This window comes from Lipotes vexillifer, unplaced genomic scaffold, assembly GCF_000442215.2.
Source record: "Lipotes vexillifer unplaced genomic scaffold, Lipotes_vexillifer_v1.1 scaffold1028, whole genome shotgun sequence".
Classification (NCBI taxonomy): Eukaryota; Metazoa; Chordata; class Mammalia; order Artiodactyla; family Lipotidae; genus Lipotes; species Lipotes vexillifer.
This window is the reverse complement of record NW_006779287.1, coordinates 1235715-1255073: the sequence shown is the minus strand read 5'-3', so window position 1 is coordinate 1255073 and position 19359 is coordinate 1235715. Positions and strand designations below refer to the sequence as shown.

At 41.9% G+C, this 19359-nt stretch overlaps 1 protein-coding gene across 1 annotated transcript in view; it reads right to left on the bottom strand.

Annotated features, from left to right (window-relative positions):
* Positions 1-2357: 2357 nt before the first annotated feature.
* The window catches only part of EFNA5 (ephrin A5), a 284551-nt gene continuing 267549 nt past the window's right edge, over positions 2358-19359 (bottom strand). Inside the window, exons 3-5 of the mRNA XM_007452558.1 lie at positions 8915-8980; positions 8444-8524; positions 2358-3072 (exon numbers count right to left, since the gene is read on the bottom strand). Of these exons, the coding sequence (XP_007452620.1) occupies positions 2951-3072; positions 8444-8524; positions 8915-8980 (269 nt within the window). The 3' untranslated portion in view covers positions 2358-2950. The remainder of the gene's footprint in view (positions 3073-8443; positions 8525-8914; positions 8981-19359) is intronic.

The following is a 19359-nucleotide window of genomic DNA, read 5'->3' as shown; positions in this document are numbered from 1 at the left end:
TGGAACGCTTCCAGTTTTTCACATCTTACACGATCATTGCATTTATTTTTTGTTTTGTTTTGAAAGGCATGGTTTCTATTGACATGTCCTGCAACAGCAAAAAAGGCTTGCTTGATTTCTTTTTTTTTTCCATTGGTCTGACACTTTTCCCTGTCTAGGCTTTGGAGTTCAAAGTTCGTGGCAGCCTCACCAGTAGCAACCCCCAAGGCTTGCATTTCCTGGTAATCGACTGGGAACAGCCCTGTTGGCCGTGCTGATTTACTGTCCTCTTGCCCACTCCTACAGTGAAACAAGTTATTAGTGATGTTGAGCCGCTTTTCATGTGTCTCTTGGCCATCTGTATGCCTTCTTTGGAGAAATGTCTATTTAGGTCTCCTGCTCATTTTTCTTTCTTTTTTTTTTTTTTTTTTTAACATTGAATTTGTAGTGGCACAGTGGTGAAGGGGTCTAATTTCACTGTGAAAAATGAAAGACAATGGCAGAGAGGGCCATGAGTAATTAATTATTTTATCATTTGTTAGAGACAAATGCTAGAAAAACCACAGAAGTCACCATTTCTAAAATGAAATTAGCACTGACAATGTAGTTATGACTAACTGGAATCATTACAGGATCATTTGATTTCCTTGTGGTCATAGAACATGCAATATTGTTTTGGTTCTATTGATCCATTTTAGAAGGCATCTTTTCCCCCCTACCCAAATCCCACCAGACCAACAAGCCTGTAACTAACTACTAATAAAAAAGAAGTATTACTGGATATTACTGAGAGTTCTGAGTATATAAATAGTTAATGCAAAAAATAATCCAATGCTGTGAACTTCTGTTTCAGTGAAATGGTGGCTGCCTTCTGTGATAAGACTCTGCCACTCCAGAGAAGTTCCTGATGTCTGGGGGAATAGGATTTAATCGGAGAGGCTGGCAACCTCTCACATGGTTCCAAGTGCGAACAGACCCAGCATTAACATCCACTCCAAACGGATCGGGTAAGCCCAGATTACATTTCAACATGTGTACAACTCTCCAGCGTGCAGCGCCTTTACAGCTGCCTTTCATTCACATATCTCTCCAATTCAGAACTACTGACAGTTCTTAGCAAATTCCCATTCATGAAGTCTATCCATAATATGACCCCTCTTTTTTAACATGTACATTAAAAAAAAACCCCAGTATATTAAAAAGTCCTTATTGTGCTGGAACGCTTCCAGTTTTTCACATCTTACACGATCATTGCATTTATTTTTTGTTTTGTTTTGAAAGGCATGGTTTCTATTGACATGTCCTGCAACAGCAAAAAAGGCTTGCTTGATTTCTTTTTTTTTTCCATTGGTCTGACACTTTTCCCTGTCTAGGCTTTGGAGTTCAAAGTTCGTGGCAGCCTCACCAGTAGCAACCCCCAAGGCTTGCATTTCCTGGTAATCGACTGGGAACAGCCCTGTTGGCCGTGCTGATTTACTGTCCTCTTGCCCACTCCTACAGTGAAACAAGGCAGCCCCCCCCCTCCATATTCCTAAATGTATCAAGGGATACCACTTTTTCTCACAAGTTTAAATAGGACGAGCATATATACTCACTCTCAGCATAAAGTATATCTAAATAATGTATATTCTATTCTAGTGGATTTTTAAAAAAATAGTTTGTTAAAGTCTTTGGGACTCCATCTTGTTTATCTCCCACAGATAAACATATGTTCCCCCTATGCTTCAGGCTGTGTCAGAAAGGGAAAGAATATAAAATCAACTCTTGAATTTTTTCGTTCCAGACTTCGGAATTTTTATTCCAAATTTCCCTTTAGCCCTCCCAAGTAGTATTGACTCTTCCGGGGACAGGGGTTTGTGTCTGAGCCCCTGTAGTCATGGAGTGTGGAGCAAAGTGTGGGTATGAGGGTGGGAGTCAGGGAAAGGCCACAGCACACTGGCGCTCCAGCAAAGCCAAATTACATCTCCTCTGGCCACTGACACCCTTTCCTTGGTACACATTGTTCCCCCAGAGGAGTATCCAAAGCTATTCCATATACACTCATCAACCCTGGCTTGTCAGCCTCGGGGAAGGTCACTTTATTTGTAAAAATGCCTCTTTCAGTTTTTTTAAAAAAAAAAAAAAAAAAAAAAGTTGTAGCACCATGGTGATCTGTATTCAAAGGAAAAAAAATCTGGCGTGCGCTGCCCAGTCACCAAAAAAATTAGAGGCACTCACACATATATGTCCCCCACCCAACGTAGTGTTTTCACACTTGCTCTGTGCTAACATTCCGGCACTCGACCCGCCTCCTAGACAAAAGGCTTCTTTTAAGGAGCACAAGTTTTGCTGTCAAGAATGCTTTAAGACAGTCACCTTTTTAAAAAAAACAGAAACAAAAAACAGAAAACCAGTGTCTCAACCTTTCAGAAGCCTGTTCATTTATATACTCCTAGAGGAAATGGTGTAATATTATATCTATTCTTAATCCCTCCCCTCTGGACTTGACATGGTGACATGATGCACCTGCACGATCATCTTACAGTCCTGAATGAGAAGGCATAAGTATTGCGTGGGAGAGGAAAACCCTCCTGGGCCTCGCCATCACCGGCTGCATCTGCCACTATCCTTCCTCGTCCACACACCGCTGACAGTGCGCTACAGGACGTGAGCTCTTGGAGGAGAATGCACAGGAGCAGACGACCACGGGTGTCACTATAACCACTGGGCATTTTCATCTGGAGTCCATCTAATTTGCAAGGGGTGAGAGAAGGCAAGGGCAGGGGTGGGGTGAGGTGAGGGAGGCAGCAACTATGTTAGCTCCCCCGGCCCCAAGTTGTTGCTTAGAATTCAGGCTGAAGGAAAGAAAATAAAAATCTGACATCTGCCAAAAAACCAATAACAAATCCCTTCTTAGGATGAGCAGTTGGGTGGATCTCTGGTGTTCCAAGACCCTGATGTTTTCTGTGACAGGTGATGGGAGGAGACTGTGCTATAATGTCAAAAGCATCGCCAGGAGGAACAGTAGGATTGCCAAAAGGCGGCTGGGTATCCTTGGTGTTTGTGCCGCATTCTCGCCGCGGGATGGCTCGGCTGACTCGTGTACGGTATCATCTGTTCAAATAGAAAGCACACATTCCAATGAGATTTCACATCCTTAATAACTCTCTTGCAGCAGCCTGCTGTTAACAGACCGCGCCACCCTCTGCAAAGTAGGGTAATGAACCTTGTGCCACCATTGACTTTCATGTCTGCATAATCATTCATTATTTACAGCAAACAAAGGAGAGGCAGAGAAAATTGGACTTTCTTGGCAATATTAATACTTTCCTTAAAAACGGAGGTGAAAAATGTGCACACTGTAACCTCTGGCACGTGAGCTACTCAGGTTTGCTAGCAGTCAAACAAACAAACACACCATGCACAAACTTGGTATCTGAATGTACCTTTTAAACCCAAAATGCCCTGGAGGAGCAAGTAACGGGGGTAGGGGTGGCAGGATGCAGTTAATGTTGGCATATTAGTGGTTAACCAGAATGGGCTGCCCTTTTTCCTCTTTTTAGCGGTTTCATAGGATTCGTGTTGAATGCCTGGTTGTTGGACGTCTAGATGAATTTTCAAATGTGAAGAATTAAATGCCAAAACAACAGCATTTTAACTAAACTACACATAGTGCTCACTAAACCTAAATAAATCGGTGCCCACTGGCTTGCCTACAATTAGGAATCAATTGTGGTGCTATTTCTATTACAAACCCTGTATCTCCAGGATGAAATTACTTGAACTTGACTATTTTTATTTTTGTCAGGCTGAAGCTGGGCACATAAATTATCAGTGTGGATGCAAATTTTCCTCTAAATAAAATGGATTAAGTGAGGTAAGCTTCTTTTATTTAGCTACAAAGTGTTCTATGAGACTGCCTCTGACTTGGATAGTCTTCCTGAGCTGCATGATTAACAGGCTTAACTTCGAAACAGGAACTTTGCAGCAATTAGTACCCAAAGATAGACTGGAGGCTTGCCTATGAGCCGTGCTGTGCTCTGGCGTTGCCGGTATTCTTCCTTCCACCTGGCTTAACTCGTGCTTTTAGACTCAGTGATCTCTGAACTACACGTGGGGCCACCAGTGGGATTCTTTGGTAGATTTTATTTTAGCATCAGGAGAACTTCCTGTAGGAGGCTCAGCGATTGTCAGGCTGGATTCACTCTATGGTCAGTCAGAGAGAATGGGTACAAGTGTTCCCAATTCTGTAGACCTCAAAGATAATCGCTAGACATCCCTGAATGACCCACCTCGAACCCCTTAATGGATTAATAACTCTATTCTATTAAATTCATTTCTGTTTTCACATCACACAGCATGTCACAATAGGGATGCTTTTTCTTTACTAGGCAGAGTCACACTCCCTGTTATTTGTCCTAAAGCGACCACCTTGCAGGCTCAGGCTGGTCTCTACTTCAGGTATGCTCACGTGGGCTGTTTCTGTTCATTACATTCACTCCCTATATGAACTTAGAAATATGTCTTCTCAGCATCGAGGCTTCTGCTCTGGAGTGCTCGTATCATTTTAGCCTGTCCCCACGTGTAGAAGCTGCTGCATCCCTATGTCAGATTTGCTCTCCTCACCTGGACCTTAGCAAACCTGCATGGAATACCTATTAGCTTAGGAGCAAGAATGGGAAGTTAAATGGATGCAGGGGAAAATGTAACGCCCCCACGATGCAAATACTTGTGGACTCTTTTCTCTGCCGTTTCTTAGCCTTGCAAATGTATTAAATCTGTAGTTAGGAGGTAGACATAAATGCCCTTAACAGCCCTGAAAAGAAAATCCAAATCACTGTCTTAAGAGCACCAACCTGTCTTTATTCGGAATCATGGAGTACTTCAGGCTTAACTGTGAAAGAACCATAACCCAGAGGATTCCAGAGTTCATTCTGAAATACCACTTATATTTATACACCTGAAATTACATCAGCTATTGATTGGGTTCTTCTCAGTCTTATCTTCACCAACATATTACCCAGTCCTCTTCCTTGTAAAGTTTGGAAGTGTACTGATAAAAGAGGTACCCAAGTAACACGTAGATACTCAGTTGTGAGCTTGAAGGGGACTCGCCTTCTCAGTCTGACCAGGGTGCTCAGCGAGGGCTGTCCATGCTCTAGGCCCACACGGCACAAGACGGGGGAATGAACCTTGCACACCTTTGAGACGAAAGCGTTTGTTTGTTTATCATATAAGAGAAGCCATGAGGCCAATGTGCCTTTCGATCCTCAAATCATGGCCATCTTTGGAATTAGCCTTTTTCTAAGCAACCAACCAGTAAGTACCCTCTTGCCCTCAAAGGAGAAAATCAGTCCCCTTAGGGGACCAGGGTTCTTCTCTTCTCACTGTAACAATGGTCCTGGCTCAGGATTCTACAGAGCATCCTTTGATTAAACAGGGCCTCAGTGTTGGGAGATTCTGTGGCCCCCAGGAAGCAAAATGAAAAACAGGCTGTTTGTTTGTTATTTAGGTAAGTCTGAGCAATTTCAGAATTCTGAAGAGGAATTCATAAGCAAAATCTGTCCCAATGGAAATTACACCTAAACATGAGAGAACTTCTAAAACTTGTAACGGTGAATGTGGCTTGGAAAAAGAAAATACTTCTCTTCAGAAGCCAAATCAAGTCTTGCCTCCTGGCTACAGGATTCCACAACATGAGGGTTTCAGTGGTTAACTGAGTGAATACTAGCAATATTTTGGAGCATATTATGTGGCATATGTGTGCCCTGAGATCATCCTGTATCCCTGATGACAGGAAACTGGCAGGCAGAGTGTGCAAGCAAACAAAAAAGACAAACACATTCCAAAGACAGGTGAATTAGTATACATTGCTGAGAACATGCAGTGGAATCCTTTCAGCCTTGCTGGCTTCATAAAGTCTGGGTCTGCACTCAACCATCCAGCACAGCGGTGCGGAGCTGCAAGTATGAATTTTCTAAGGAGTACAGGGAAGTGTCAAATCTACTATTATTGCATTCATGCAGCCAGGGATCGTAGTTCAACCTTGTCTTACCTCTTTAGTGAAGGTGATCACCAGAATGCCCTTAACTATAGTCATGACCGACTCAGGGAGCTTCTTCCTGCAAGCACACCTGCATGCCTCTCCCCAACACACACACACACACACACACACACACACACACACACACACACACACACAGTCTGACCACATTCTGTCAAAGCTTTGCAAACTTCTATCAGTTACAGGTGTATAGATTTGGGGGCCATCATGGACTTAAATGCTCACTGAAAAAGAGTCTGTTTCCTCAAAGACAGTGAAATATGTTCACATATGAATGCATGTTAGTATCTTGCATTTTATCATTAGTTGAATTCAAAGGTAGTTTTCCTGATGTCAGAACAGTCCTCAGTGTGCCTCTTCATCACCAGTGAAAAACATGCAATCGGTTATGTTTCTAAACAGCTTTCCCGATAGGCAACGGAATTTACCTGGAGAAAAGATTACTGGAAAGCTCTGCCTACATTCTGCAACGGTGTACATCAAAAACTCTTAATTCAGGGTAACTTATAACATGCCCAACCCTGCTGGTCAGCCTACACATGACTTATGAACAAAGCCAAGACAGTAAAAGTTCTCTCCATGGACATCTCTATGTCTAGCAATGGTAAGAGAATCCTTTTATACTAATGTAGGAATGGGAGTTGAGAAATACGAATATTACACCTGGATCTGTGTGTAACTAGCTGCATGGCCTGGGCAAGTTACAAAAGGAAGAGTGTAGACCCTGGGGTCCTTAAAAGGTCTCATCTCACTCACAGATCCCGTGATGGCCCAAGTCCTCAAGCTTGTGAGGTGTCTGGAAACTCGAAAAGCCACAGATTTCCAGAACACAATTAAAATGTCTCCAGGTCAGCACTCATTCCTTGCAACTTTCTAAAGCAGCTAACGGATCCCTGGGGAGCCACTAAGGCCTCTGAGAGCTTATTGTACACACCTCTCCTCTGTGCTCTAGATAAGATGCCTGCCTTAGAAAAACAGGAATGCTTGGGGGAAAAGCCTAACCCTTCCTGTCAGTTACAACGTGGAAGCTATTGTATGCCCTGAGGCACCACATTTACTCAAGGTAAGTTTCCCTAAGGCTCATTGACTGTGTGTCCCAGTAACAGTACTCAAAGGATAAAGTGGACCTCACAACCTTTTAATATCCAGGGCCATCAGAAAGGTAAGTCCTGCTGCAAATAGGTGAAAAAAAAGTCTCTGTTTACATAAGAGGGGGCTTACAACTTTCTGGGAAGACGAAATAATTCTACTGTCCTTAAGCTTTGAGATAGTCACAGGAGATAGGTAAGGAAGCGAGTGAAGATCTCAAGCAAGTAGGGTGAGGAAAGGAAACCGCAGGTAGATGGGCATCCAGGGGCTTTGAGGCACCCTCCTCAGTGAACAGAGGATAGAGGGCTCCCCCCCCCCCCCCCCCCCCCGGGGGGGCCCAGCCAGCAGATGGCCGAGCTGTCGGAGGTGCTGGCACTCAGGATGCAGAACTATGAACAGCAGCAGAGGGAGGCTGCCCAGCTGCGGGCGGGCGCCCCCCCCCCCCCGCCCACCTCATAATCAGTCTAGCGGCATTAAAGAGCCAGATTGAATTTATAACCAAGTGGAGAGTTTTTACATTATCCACAGTACGCTGCAGTACAAAGGCTTCAACGATCCCGTTGGTGGGTTTTATTTTTCTTCATAGTGATGGGAAAGTTTGGGGGTATGGCAGATAGAAGTAGTAGAAAAGATTTACTTATCCTCGATACTTGTTTTGCCTCAGTAATCAAGGATCACGTTTGGCTCGACAGACTACTGCGGATACGCTTGTGGGAGCAGCAGGTGCATGAGTTTGTGGTGTTAGGAGGCAACACGGTTATGCTTCTCCAGACCTATTTCTATTGACAACAGCACAAATAATAGTTGAAGTAAAATGAAGTCCTTTTAGATCAGTTCAATGATGCATGTGAATTTCTAGAGAAAACTAAACAGGTTGAATTAGTTGCTATTTTGTGCAATAGTCTTTCATTACTTTTATCCATAGATTTGGATATAATGTAAAAGTAAAGTTTTATGAGCGCATACAGTAGAAATTTTTTTCTGTCTTACATGAAAACAGATCCATTAATAGTCACAGTAATTCACCAGCATGCTCAGAGGATATGGTAAAAAAGTAGTGAGACTTTTAGCTTTCTGATGGGGCTTCTATACTAGGATACTGCATTGTATCAAACCCATGTCAAAAAAAGAAAAGTCATAATTTATCTAACATGCATTACACAGAGATACTGGAGGAATTAGGTAGAATATAAGTAATATTAGCATTGCTAGCAATGAGCAAAAGCAGAGCAACTGTAACATGCAAACATGCGGAGAGGAAGAAAGGAAAAAAAGTACTGAAGCACCAGAGAGAGATGCATTTGTTAAGAGAGATTCTCTAAGCATACTAACCTGCTGGTTCTAATGAATTTTCTACTTTGTCGTTAACATCGAAAACACGATCATGAACACCTATAGTTTTCATACAGCTATCTATAACAAAAATAGAGATAACAGCCAAATATGTTAGTGAAGACACCCTTAAACTCCCGTTTCTTTCTTTTTTCCTTCTAATTTTTCCTTTTACTTATGGAGAGACTGTTTTACAATCAGTGGCATGTATCCAAATGCCAATATTGTTCCCATTTGCTGTGCACGTACAACAGTCTGAGAAACAACAAGTTAGCAACTGCTGTGTACTTAAAGGCATCATGAAAAATAATGAGAAAAAATATGATGAAAACTGAAACATGAATGTTGATAATACAAAACAGATACCACACAGGATTTACAGTAAAAAAAAGTTTTACCGCTGTGAACCAGACCACACAATAGAGCATGCGCAGTGAAGCCACCCTCAGAAGCTCATTTTAGTGAACTTACTTGTTGGTCGCACAAAGACTTTGAGCTTTAGACAGGACCGTCTTCCATTATCTGGGATTGCAGAGGCTGTGGAAAAGACAAAAAGAGAGAGCAAGAGAGAAAGGAGAGAACACCACCAGATTATTCATTTGCAAATGCGAATGGGCCACAGTAAATTCTTTCATGAACAATGGGTGCTTACTCTAATTCTTCCCAGAAGATGAAACAGAAATACTTTTCAGACTGACACTGACTGACTGCTATCGAAAGGGCTACTTTCCTACACCTGTCTTTCCTTTGCAATACAATAAAGAAAGACTCATGCAAGAACGTTGGTAATCTACAGAAGAATACTTCGGATTCTTATTTCAAAGCCTCTTGTGTTTAACTTGATCTGTAATCAGTTTTCTCTAAAATAAGGAGATAACGCTGTGCGAGTCCTCCTGCTTTCATAGAGAGCAGGAAAGGGGCCCGCAGCCACCAGAGCCCAGGGTGTAAGCATTGGCAAAATCCAGTCAACAGTTACAAGGCCAACTTAAACATGACCTAGTTCTGCTGGGGAAAGCAAAGCTCTGTCTGTCCTGAAAGCCTGTCTGTCAGTGCTTTGCAGGTAATTCAATTAGAGGTTTTACTCAGAACTTGGCTCCACATTCTGTATGACTAAACCAAACCCAGCAACTTCCATCAGGCTATTATAAGTACAATATGCTATTGAGAAAGTACTGGGTTGCAACGGGACATTTATTTTTAAAAATTTGCCGCAGAGAAGGATGGAATTAATAAAGTGGGCTTACCAACACACGACAACATGTTTCAAGTTATAAATCATTTGAGGAAGAAACTTTCTTCTCCTCTTCAAGAAAATAAGACTGTAAACTTCCCCTGCGTCTGAAAGACGATCTCCCCTCAGTACACCCAGCATAATGTCAAAGGGATTTCCAAGGCAGTAAGACCCTTAACAATCACATATGTTTACGCATGCATTCTAGAGATGACAAAAATTACAGAAACGAGTGCTGCATACTTTCCTCCCTATGTGTTTGCTTCAAGTGTTTTCTTTGTTCAGAAAGAGCAGATGATATCAGTCAGAATACACATGGCTCACAATTAGTTTGGTAATACCGTCAGTGACAAAGAGAGGACCCGTGTTCAGTGTGCCTTCTCCCTCCCCTATTCTTACTGTCCCTCACGGTGAGCCCAGAAAACGAAAATGCTGATTTTGCAGGTGAGAGGATTCAAGGTACAAACTCTAGACTAATTTCCCAACAATCCCCTCGTGTAACTCCAGGTCCACATCCTGGAGGAGAACTTATAAAGTCACCAGCTAAGAGACATCAAGCTGGAAAGGACCCCCGTGTCGCTATGCGACACCTGTTGACAGCTCTCTTAACTCTTAGACCAAAGTAGATACAGAAAAGATCCCCACCTTCGTGTTCGCTCTGACAAGCAGTTAAGAAGTGCTAACAGCTGGCTTTGCTGTAGGCTTTCATTAAATCAAAGTCGGAGAAACTCCCTCTACTGACATTTACAGTAACTAGTGTGTTATTTAGGGCACAATATTTGCACTCTGTGGTTTGATCCAGGAAATGATGTCCTTCCTGTGGACCCCAACTGCAAATGTGCACGTCACAAATACAGTACACATAGGTGACTCCGATTCATTAGAAAAACCATGGGTTCTTGAGATAGTTTATATCTTTATGAGGGGTGGTGTGAAAAAGTGACACATGGATATTTACGCTGCTGTGCTGTGGATTTCTGAGCTGAGATGAACTTACTGCAAGCCTTGTGAACTTGATTTACCACATGCAATAGCTGATTTTACTGATGATACTGTAAGATATAACAGGCTCAAGGCAAGATCAAATGTTTGTTTTAGCGGGGGAACTTCTTAGAGTTAGCACACAGTTTTCAGATTTATATATAGGAGAAATTCTATAAATCCAGGACATAAAAATCATTGTGGGGCACGCTGGAATAACTAAACACCAACACATGATAAACTGTCCAGGAAAAATTCAAGAGAGTTCTCTCACCAGCTCGCAAAGAGGGACAATTAGCCTTAGTTACTGGATGAGCTATATTATTCTGTACACTAAAAATATTAAATGTACTTATATTTATATAAAGACCTCTCTTCCCCATCAAACTTCTCCCTTCCTCATCTCCTCTCTATCACCAGAAAAGCTGTATGACAATGATAACGTGACTGATACCTTATGATGCTGTTTGACTATTATACTCTAATCCTTAGAAAGACTGATAAACAAAGAATGTAAACATATAATGTGAGTACACAGTGCAGATTACATTAAGTCCCTTGACTCCACAGCCTCTGACCTGAGCTCATGAAATCTTAACCTAAGTCGGTATAACTTGGGTCCCTTGTTTGCCACGTTGCAAAACAAAAATAATACCAGAAGCCATAAAAACTTTTCCCATATGTGAGCAAAACTCAATTTTTTATGCAAGGTTTAAAAAACTGGGAGTGTGGCTTTATTCCATGTCCTGTTCCAGGTTTCTTAACCCCACACCTCTTGCCTGACAAATAGAGGGCTCCTTTATATCACGTACTAAGAGCGATTGTTATTAGTAACATTTGAATATATAAGGTAATATGAAAGTGCTTTACTAGTCACACCTAAACAACAAAGCGGAGGCTTGAAGCATTAAAAACACAAAACAGAGGAACTGAAAAATGTAATAGTCACACAGGTAAATTTATAAAGAAAATCCTCTTGGGATCAATTATGAGCAAGATTGACGATGGACGTGAGGGAGTAAAAACTTAAAACGTGTCTGGCCTTTGTCGGGAGGTCGGTATTATTGATCTCTATGATTCTAGAGACACAACATCACTTTATACTAAGTAACACTATTTTAGTTAAAACAGTACGCTGCTTTCCTTAGAAAATTAATAGTGAATGTTTGGAAACTGATAATAAATAATTACTACCATTTATTATATATTACTGCAGCTTTATCCACTCAAACGCTTTTAAAACTGCTATGTGCAGTCGCCCTGTTAGGTGCTATGGACGCAAAGATGTATAAGACCAACTGTTTCTGTCCTTGTGCTGTGCTTATCCCAGCTGGGGACATAGGTAGGAAACACAGTTTAGGGACCAGGAGGCATCCATGTGGTAACTGAGGTTTGCATGAGCTTCATCTGGGCATGTGAGGGTGTCGCGGGAGTGTTTATCAGAGGGAATTTTATCCAGGCTTTACAGGTCCTCCAGAAGCCAAACAACAGCAACTGGGACAAAAGAATTATAACATTTCATCCCTGAGTTCCCAAATTGGAGCTTTAGCCACCAAAAAGAGGTCTTCACCTGCAACAGGGGAAGAAAACCTAGACCTGGACTCTTCCTATAATGATAGTTGGATTTTCTGTGCTGGAGAGGATGTGGAGAAAAGGGAAGCCTCCTACACTGTTGGTGGGAATGTAAATTGGTACAGCCACTATGGAGAACAGTATGGAGGTTCCTTAAAAAAACTTATAATAGAACTTCTGTATGACCCAGCAGTCCCACTACTGGGCATATATCCAGAAGAAACTCTAATTCGAAAAGATACATACACCCCAATGTTCACAGCAGCACTATTTACAATGCCAAGACGTGGAAGCAACCTAAACGTCCACGGACGGATGGAAAGATAAAGAAGATGTGTATATATATTTATACAGTGGAATATTACTCAGCCATAAAAAAGAATGAAATAATGCCATTTGCAGTGACATGAATGGACCTAGAGATTATCACACTAAGTGAAGTAAGGCAGACAGAGAAAGATAAATACCATATGATATCACTTACATGTGGAATCTAAAATATACAAATGAACTTATTTACAAAACAGAAAGAGACTCACAGACATAGAAAACAAACTTATATGGTTACCAGGGAAAAGGGGGGAGGGAGTTTGGGATTACAATATACAAACTACTGTATATAAAATAGATAAAAAACAAGGTCCTACTGTGTAGCACAGGGAGCTATACTCAATACCTTGTAATAAACTATAATGGAAAACAATCTGAAATATATATATATATATATATATATATATATATAACTGAATCACTTTGCTGTACACCAGAAACTAACACAACATTGTAAATCGACCATACTTCCATAAAAAAAAAGATATGGATTTTAAAATAGAATTTGTCAGATTAAAATGAGAAATTCAATTCATGTCTTAAACATTTGTCACATAATCCAAATTCATATCCCTTTACTGAGTTTACTGCTGAAAATGTACATTTGGAGTCAGGAAGCTGGGAGTAGGGGTGTGGGGACCATTAAAACAAGCACAGCCTCCTGTTCCACGATCTTAATAGCAACTTTATAAATCAATCCACAGAGTCCCTTCCCCCTAAGGATCTGCAAAGTACCCATCACAACCTTACAACACATAATGAAATATAATCTACGGGCCCTCTGGTTCTCCGTGTTCAGAGTATCCTGCTAAAAAAGGGCTGCTTATCTTTCGCTCTGTTGCATGACTTCAGACAGGAGCTCTAACTTCAGCCATTCCTGAAAACCTGTTTGCTTGCTCTCCTGGGGCTCAGGTGAGCATGGCCCAGCACTTATCAGCCAATTTGATACATAAAGGGGACCACATTCAATGCCTCCAAATCAGTACTTCCAAAGGCTGTATTTAGCACTGCAAATATTTGTAGCATTCACATCACAATTAACTGTGGGCCCATCAGCTGGATGTGGCATCCTGCTTGTGGCAGGCAACTTCTGACCTAGCTCCAACAATCCGTACCTGGTATGCATGCTGTGTCTGCCTCTCCCCTTGAGAGCGGGCTGGCCCTGGTTGCTTGCTTCTGGTGAGTAGAATACAGCAAAAGTGATGGGATGTCACTTCTGTGATTATGTTGTAAAAGACTGTGCCCTCCTTTCTCCTTAGCACTCTCGCTCACCTTCTGAAGCAGGGTGCCACACTGTGAGGTTCTCAGTGGAAAGGCCCACATGGCAAGGAGCAGAGGGAGACTTCCAGACAAGCGCGTGCAAGAAGCTGACACCTCAGTGCAACAACCAGCAAGGAGCAGAATCCAGCTAACAATCATGCGAGTGAGCTACAAATTGAATCCTTCTCAGCCGAGCCTTCAAATGACTGTCGCTTCGGGAGACACCCAGACCCAGAGGACGCAGCTAAGCTGCCCCTGGATTCATGACCCACAGAAATGGTGAAATAATAAATGCTGTCTTAGCCACAAATTCGGGGGTGATTTGTTACTCAAGAGCCAACTGACATAATGCTGTGCAATCAAGGGTTTCCCATGCCCACTTGAGGCTTTAGGACTAAGGCACCGGAGTGCGCTGTGCTGAAGTCTCCCACACAGCAGCTCCTCCCTGATTCTGCTGCCATGTCTAAACAAACGCACCCCTTAGGAGTTTACTTTCCAAGCTACTGGTACAAGTCCACTTAAAACAGGCCTTGAAGAGAGGTAATTATAAACTGCTGTTGAGGAAACACTACAAGACATCTCTATTTGTTTTCACTCCGGCATTTAAAAACTGTTTTTCATTTTCCTCCCCATGCCACTTAGCTTTTGCTAATGTAGCCAGCCTGTGCCGTTTCTCCTAATTAGCATGATGCCTCACATTAACTCCAAATTGCCGGGGGAACCTAAATGAGCTTTGATACAAAACGTAAACTTAAATCGTAAGAGAGAATGCCTTTCCTCAAATGTGAGAAATACAATATAAAGATGGGCTTGAAAACACCGGAAATAAAAGGACTTCAAATAATAAGTTAAAATTTCTCTTCGTATCAAAAAGCTCCTATTTATCTTTTACACAGGCTATCAAATTAAACATAAACATCATGAGATTTTAAGCAACTCAAAAGCAATCAAGGAAACAAATGTTCCTCATAAGGATCCGAAAGTTTAGAAGGAGAGGGGTGAGATTCTCATATTTTCTTCACATTTTCAGGCCCAATCCTGTACTCATTGGTTCATTTTATCAGCCCTCTGCCTAACCTTATTCATCCTCAAATCGTAATTCCAAAAGCCAAATCCTTCTTTTCTGGGTCCCTTGTCAACCTGAGTACTTTGGGAAATTTTATTTTTAAAAAATAATCAGCTGCTTCTTTTCCAAAGGAATGAGTGTGTGTGTGTGTGTGGGGGGGGGGTATTAAAAACAGTTTTCCATTGTGTTTGCCACAGACAATATTTCTTAATTTGTGCAAGTCAAAAGAAAAGATGGGCTATTAGCTGTTAGCACAGCCCAGTTTTTCCTCTGTAGGTTTTCATGTGGTCTCACATACAACATAAATATATGTAAATTAGACAGGTGATGGCAGAATTAGGCATTAATATTCTTTTCACAATAAATGCTGAAGAAGTAAAGCCCATTTAAACAAATGGTACTACGGAAAATGTCTTGTAGAATTTAATGAGTCAATAAAATCCATTTTGTGTATGTGGGTGGAGGGTGGGGAACAGAAGTAGTGGGAATAGGATAGAGATTAACCAAAGCCATATGGACTTCTTGGAAAATGGTTACCAGATCCTCAGGAAAAGTCTTAAAACAAGAGTTAGGCCTCTTGAAAGAAGACCCCAGCAACAACTTGCAGCTGGCTATCTGCCCTTCTTAAAAGCAGCACAATACCTAATTTTCATATTAAAAACAAAATCACCAGTTATGATGCAATACATCTCACCAGTCTACCTTCTGAGATTTAAAAGTCACGCTTTAATAACCTGCTTTTGGCCCCGGGTTTATCAAGCTTGCACCCTAAGAGCAACCTCAGCCCCCGACTGCTCTGCCCACACAATTCATCTCCCACAGCCTGCTGTGTCTCAAGACTTGAATCACTGGCAGGTTAAGGTCAAAGCCCCAGAGGTAAAACTTGGAAATGAGGTTACTAAGTAAAGGTGGAAGCCTTGGAGAAATTTAAAATATCATGTAAACGACAGATACTTTGACATGGCTCTGGGGATGTTTCTTTTTAAAAAACTAGAAAAGGAAGAGGGGTATTTCCAACAATAAAAGGAGGGTAGAGTGTACTCTGCAAGCTAAAATCTTGGTTTCAACACCAGGGAACTGTAACAGGGACAAAAAATTAGAGCAGAGTTCAGGGTGAGAGAAGTAAAATAAGTTCCAGCTGTGCAGCCTCAGACAAAAGAAAAAATAGGAGGTACCCACCCATCACACCCATGCCCCCGCCATCTCTCTACCCCCTTAGGCAAAGTTTCCCTGCAAACAGCTAACCTAAGTGTTATTTAAGTTCCAGCAGCTAAGCCTCAGTAGATCAATTACTTTTTCTTAGCAACCTCAAATAAATGGCTGAGGACAAATTCTTTCCGCGATTTCTAGGAATAAACAAATAAGACATTATCATGTTTTTGTACCCATTTGTTTGAAGTGTGGGCAAACTTTTACTTGCTTTTTAAAGCACAGTGACAACAAACTTGTTTCTACTGCTTATTGAGGAAGGCTAGTCCCATGTATTTTGATATCTTTTAAGGCATGACCAAAAAATAACCTGGATTTCAGAGAATGCTTTTAAAATATCCTCTATAAGAAGCACTTCTAATTCTTTTTAAGAAAAATTTAAGTCAGCTTAAACCTCAGATTCTGAACCTAGACTTGATTTTCTTCCACGATATGACTGGCAAATTCCAGCCCGCATAGGCACAGAATGCAACACTTAGATATCTATCATTTGAATTGTTAACAAAACCTTAAACGCAAGGAAATATATAGTTCAGTTCCTAATTGGATATTTTACTATTTTTCAAAAATTCACTGAACATCTTTGAACAATTAGGGAAGAAAAAAGTTTCCTATTATACGCTAGTGTTGTAACTATTTTCTGAGAACTGGGCTTGCCTGAGGCAGTACTACCGAAATGACTGTACCAGGCCTTTAAGGTCAGATAGTTGTGTCTCTTGTTTGTGGTGATTTTGGTGAATTTCACCTGCTCTGCCAAATAGGTATAACCTGGCAAAAGAAGACAGGAAAAATGATTTACTTATAAAAACTCTTCTTCATCTAGAAGCCACGTAATAAAGGTAATAACAACAAAAACAAAACCTCAGACAAATGCAGAATTCCTAGAATCCCAAGGAGGAACTATTTATATTATTACTTTGACACAGGGCCCTTGGGTCATCTCTGTGATGTGCTATTGGGGTGACAGTTAACTGATAAGCAATGAAAGCCACAAATCCCATTACTCATCTGTACAGTATTAACAGAAACAATGTCATTATCATACAGCACTAACGTAGCAAGACAGCAAATTACTAATAAACATCAAGTTAATACAATCCAAAGAAACTCCTAGAAAAAAGTTAATATTATTTCTTTGAACCTTTCATAACCACTTTCATCCTTATCTTCCTTGGTGAAGGGCCCTGGAAAGGACATGGGTTACTGGTTTGAGTGCATGTATAATGATGATCTGAACTTTCTCCCTGGTTCACCCATTCTGACTTGTTTTGTGCCTTGCAGTCCGCTGGTTAACCCACATGGGCTTTGGTTTCCCTGTGAGATTACCCCTCTAGAAGAAAAGTTGAAGTATGACCAACTTTAGAGGGCCTGTGAACTTCTGTATTGCACTTGGAAACTCAGGTGACAGATCCCTTTAGACCTAGAATATCATTTCACTACTCCACAGATTGATACCATCAGCTCTGCCCGAATCGCTCCCTCTGCACAGCGACTTCCCTAAAGCAAGCAGCCTCTGGTTCTAAGTGCAAATTTGGGGTGGGGGGAGGGGGAAGAAAGGATCAGCTCTGGATAGTTGTGACACAAAGTTATATATGGGCTTCCCTGGTGGTACAGTGGTTGAGAGTCCGCCTGCCGATGCAGGGGACACGGGTTCGTGCCCTGGTCCGGGAAGATCCCACATGCCGCAGAGCGGCAGGGCCCGTGAGCCATGGCTGCTGAGCCTGCGCGTCGGGAGCCTGTGCTCCGCAAGGGGGGAGGCCACAACAGTGAGAGGCCTGAGTACCGCAAAAAAAAAAAAAAAAGTTATTTATGAGGCATAAGGAAAACCAGGGGGACAAGTGTGACCTTTTATTTCTAGCCTAAATTAGACAAACTGGATTCTCCCATAGTTTTGTGTGTATGGAGGCTGGGCGTGGAGGGCAAAGGGGTTTATGTGAGGATGTGCACTGAAGCTGGGGTGAGAGTTTAGAGAAATCGGAAAGGGCAGTGAAAGACCCTGTTCCTTTTGGAAAAATCATGCTTAGATTCTGTGAGTTCTTTTTTTCAACCCGTTTCAAGAGTGTGAGCATGCGATTATATTAGAGGGACACTGCCAAAGATGAGGACATAAATCCTGTAGAGAAGCAACCGGGCTGCGCACTGAGACGGCCTCTGCAATTGCACAGACTAACTGTGCTACAGCGATGGCCCTAAATAAAACCAGTCCAGAGGCGGTGCAAACACTGCACCCATGCCCACACCCATCTCTGGATATTGTGCTGCTGTAAATGGTTCCTACTCCTGTCTTTAATATTCTTTTGCATCACATTTGGGTAAATATCTCTCTACACAAATCAGTCGTTTCTTCGGTGGTTCTTAGCAGGTCACGGTCCCCCCACTGTCTGCCATCTCTGGTGGTGGTATGATTCGTATCTAGGCAGGAGTAGCATTTGTTTGGGCAGCAGGCCCCTAAAGGAACCCTAAGAGGCCTGAACAAATTAATGTTCTCTCTTTGGAAAGTTGAGTTCTACCAAGGAGGATGGAGTTATTTAGGCACCAGGACTGTACGTTTTGTTTCACACCAAAAATGCTTTCCTTGATGAAGAATTTATGTTGATGGAGTGAATAAAATCAAAGCTAACGATAGGGACTGTATTCTTGTTTGCTCTGGTTGTCTCTAGGTAGGACCATTTCCAGTCAAGTTAATGGCTGTGCATTCCACGGCATCACGCCACAGAGAGCAGCCAGGGTCTTTCATAATCTGCCCGACCCTGATTTCCTTCTTTCTCTCTCCTATTCTTTTCCCTCCTTTAATCCACATTAACAGCTAGTCCCAACAATCTTTCCTCTCAGAACCTCCCTGGCTCCCTTTTCTCATGTGACCCTCCCTTTGCCTCTTAAAAATCCCAGCTTGCTCTGGCCACGTGAGATATTTCTCCATTTTTCCAACACACAACCCTTCTGGGTTCTTACACTGGTCTGTTTCTGTCCCTTGGTAGCACACAACCCATATTCTGTTTTGTCTCAGAGCTGGCTGCTACACTGCATCTCTGCTACTAGAGTTATGAGTTTCCGGTGGGCAGGAGCTGTGCTGGGTTCCTCAGTTCTGGGGAGTCCACTGCTTTGTTCATGACGTGTTTGATAAAGATGTGATTAGTCTACAGGTAACAAAAATCTGTATAGCTGCAAAGTGATTTGTTGACCAAATATAAACAAACTCAGGATTAGAATAAAAAAGAAAAATGAAGAGAGTGGTTAAGGAATTTTTTTTTTTTTTTTTTTTTTTTT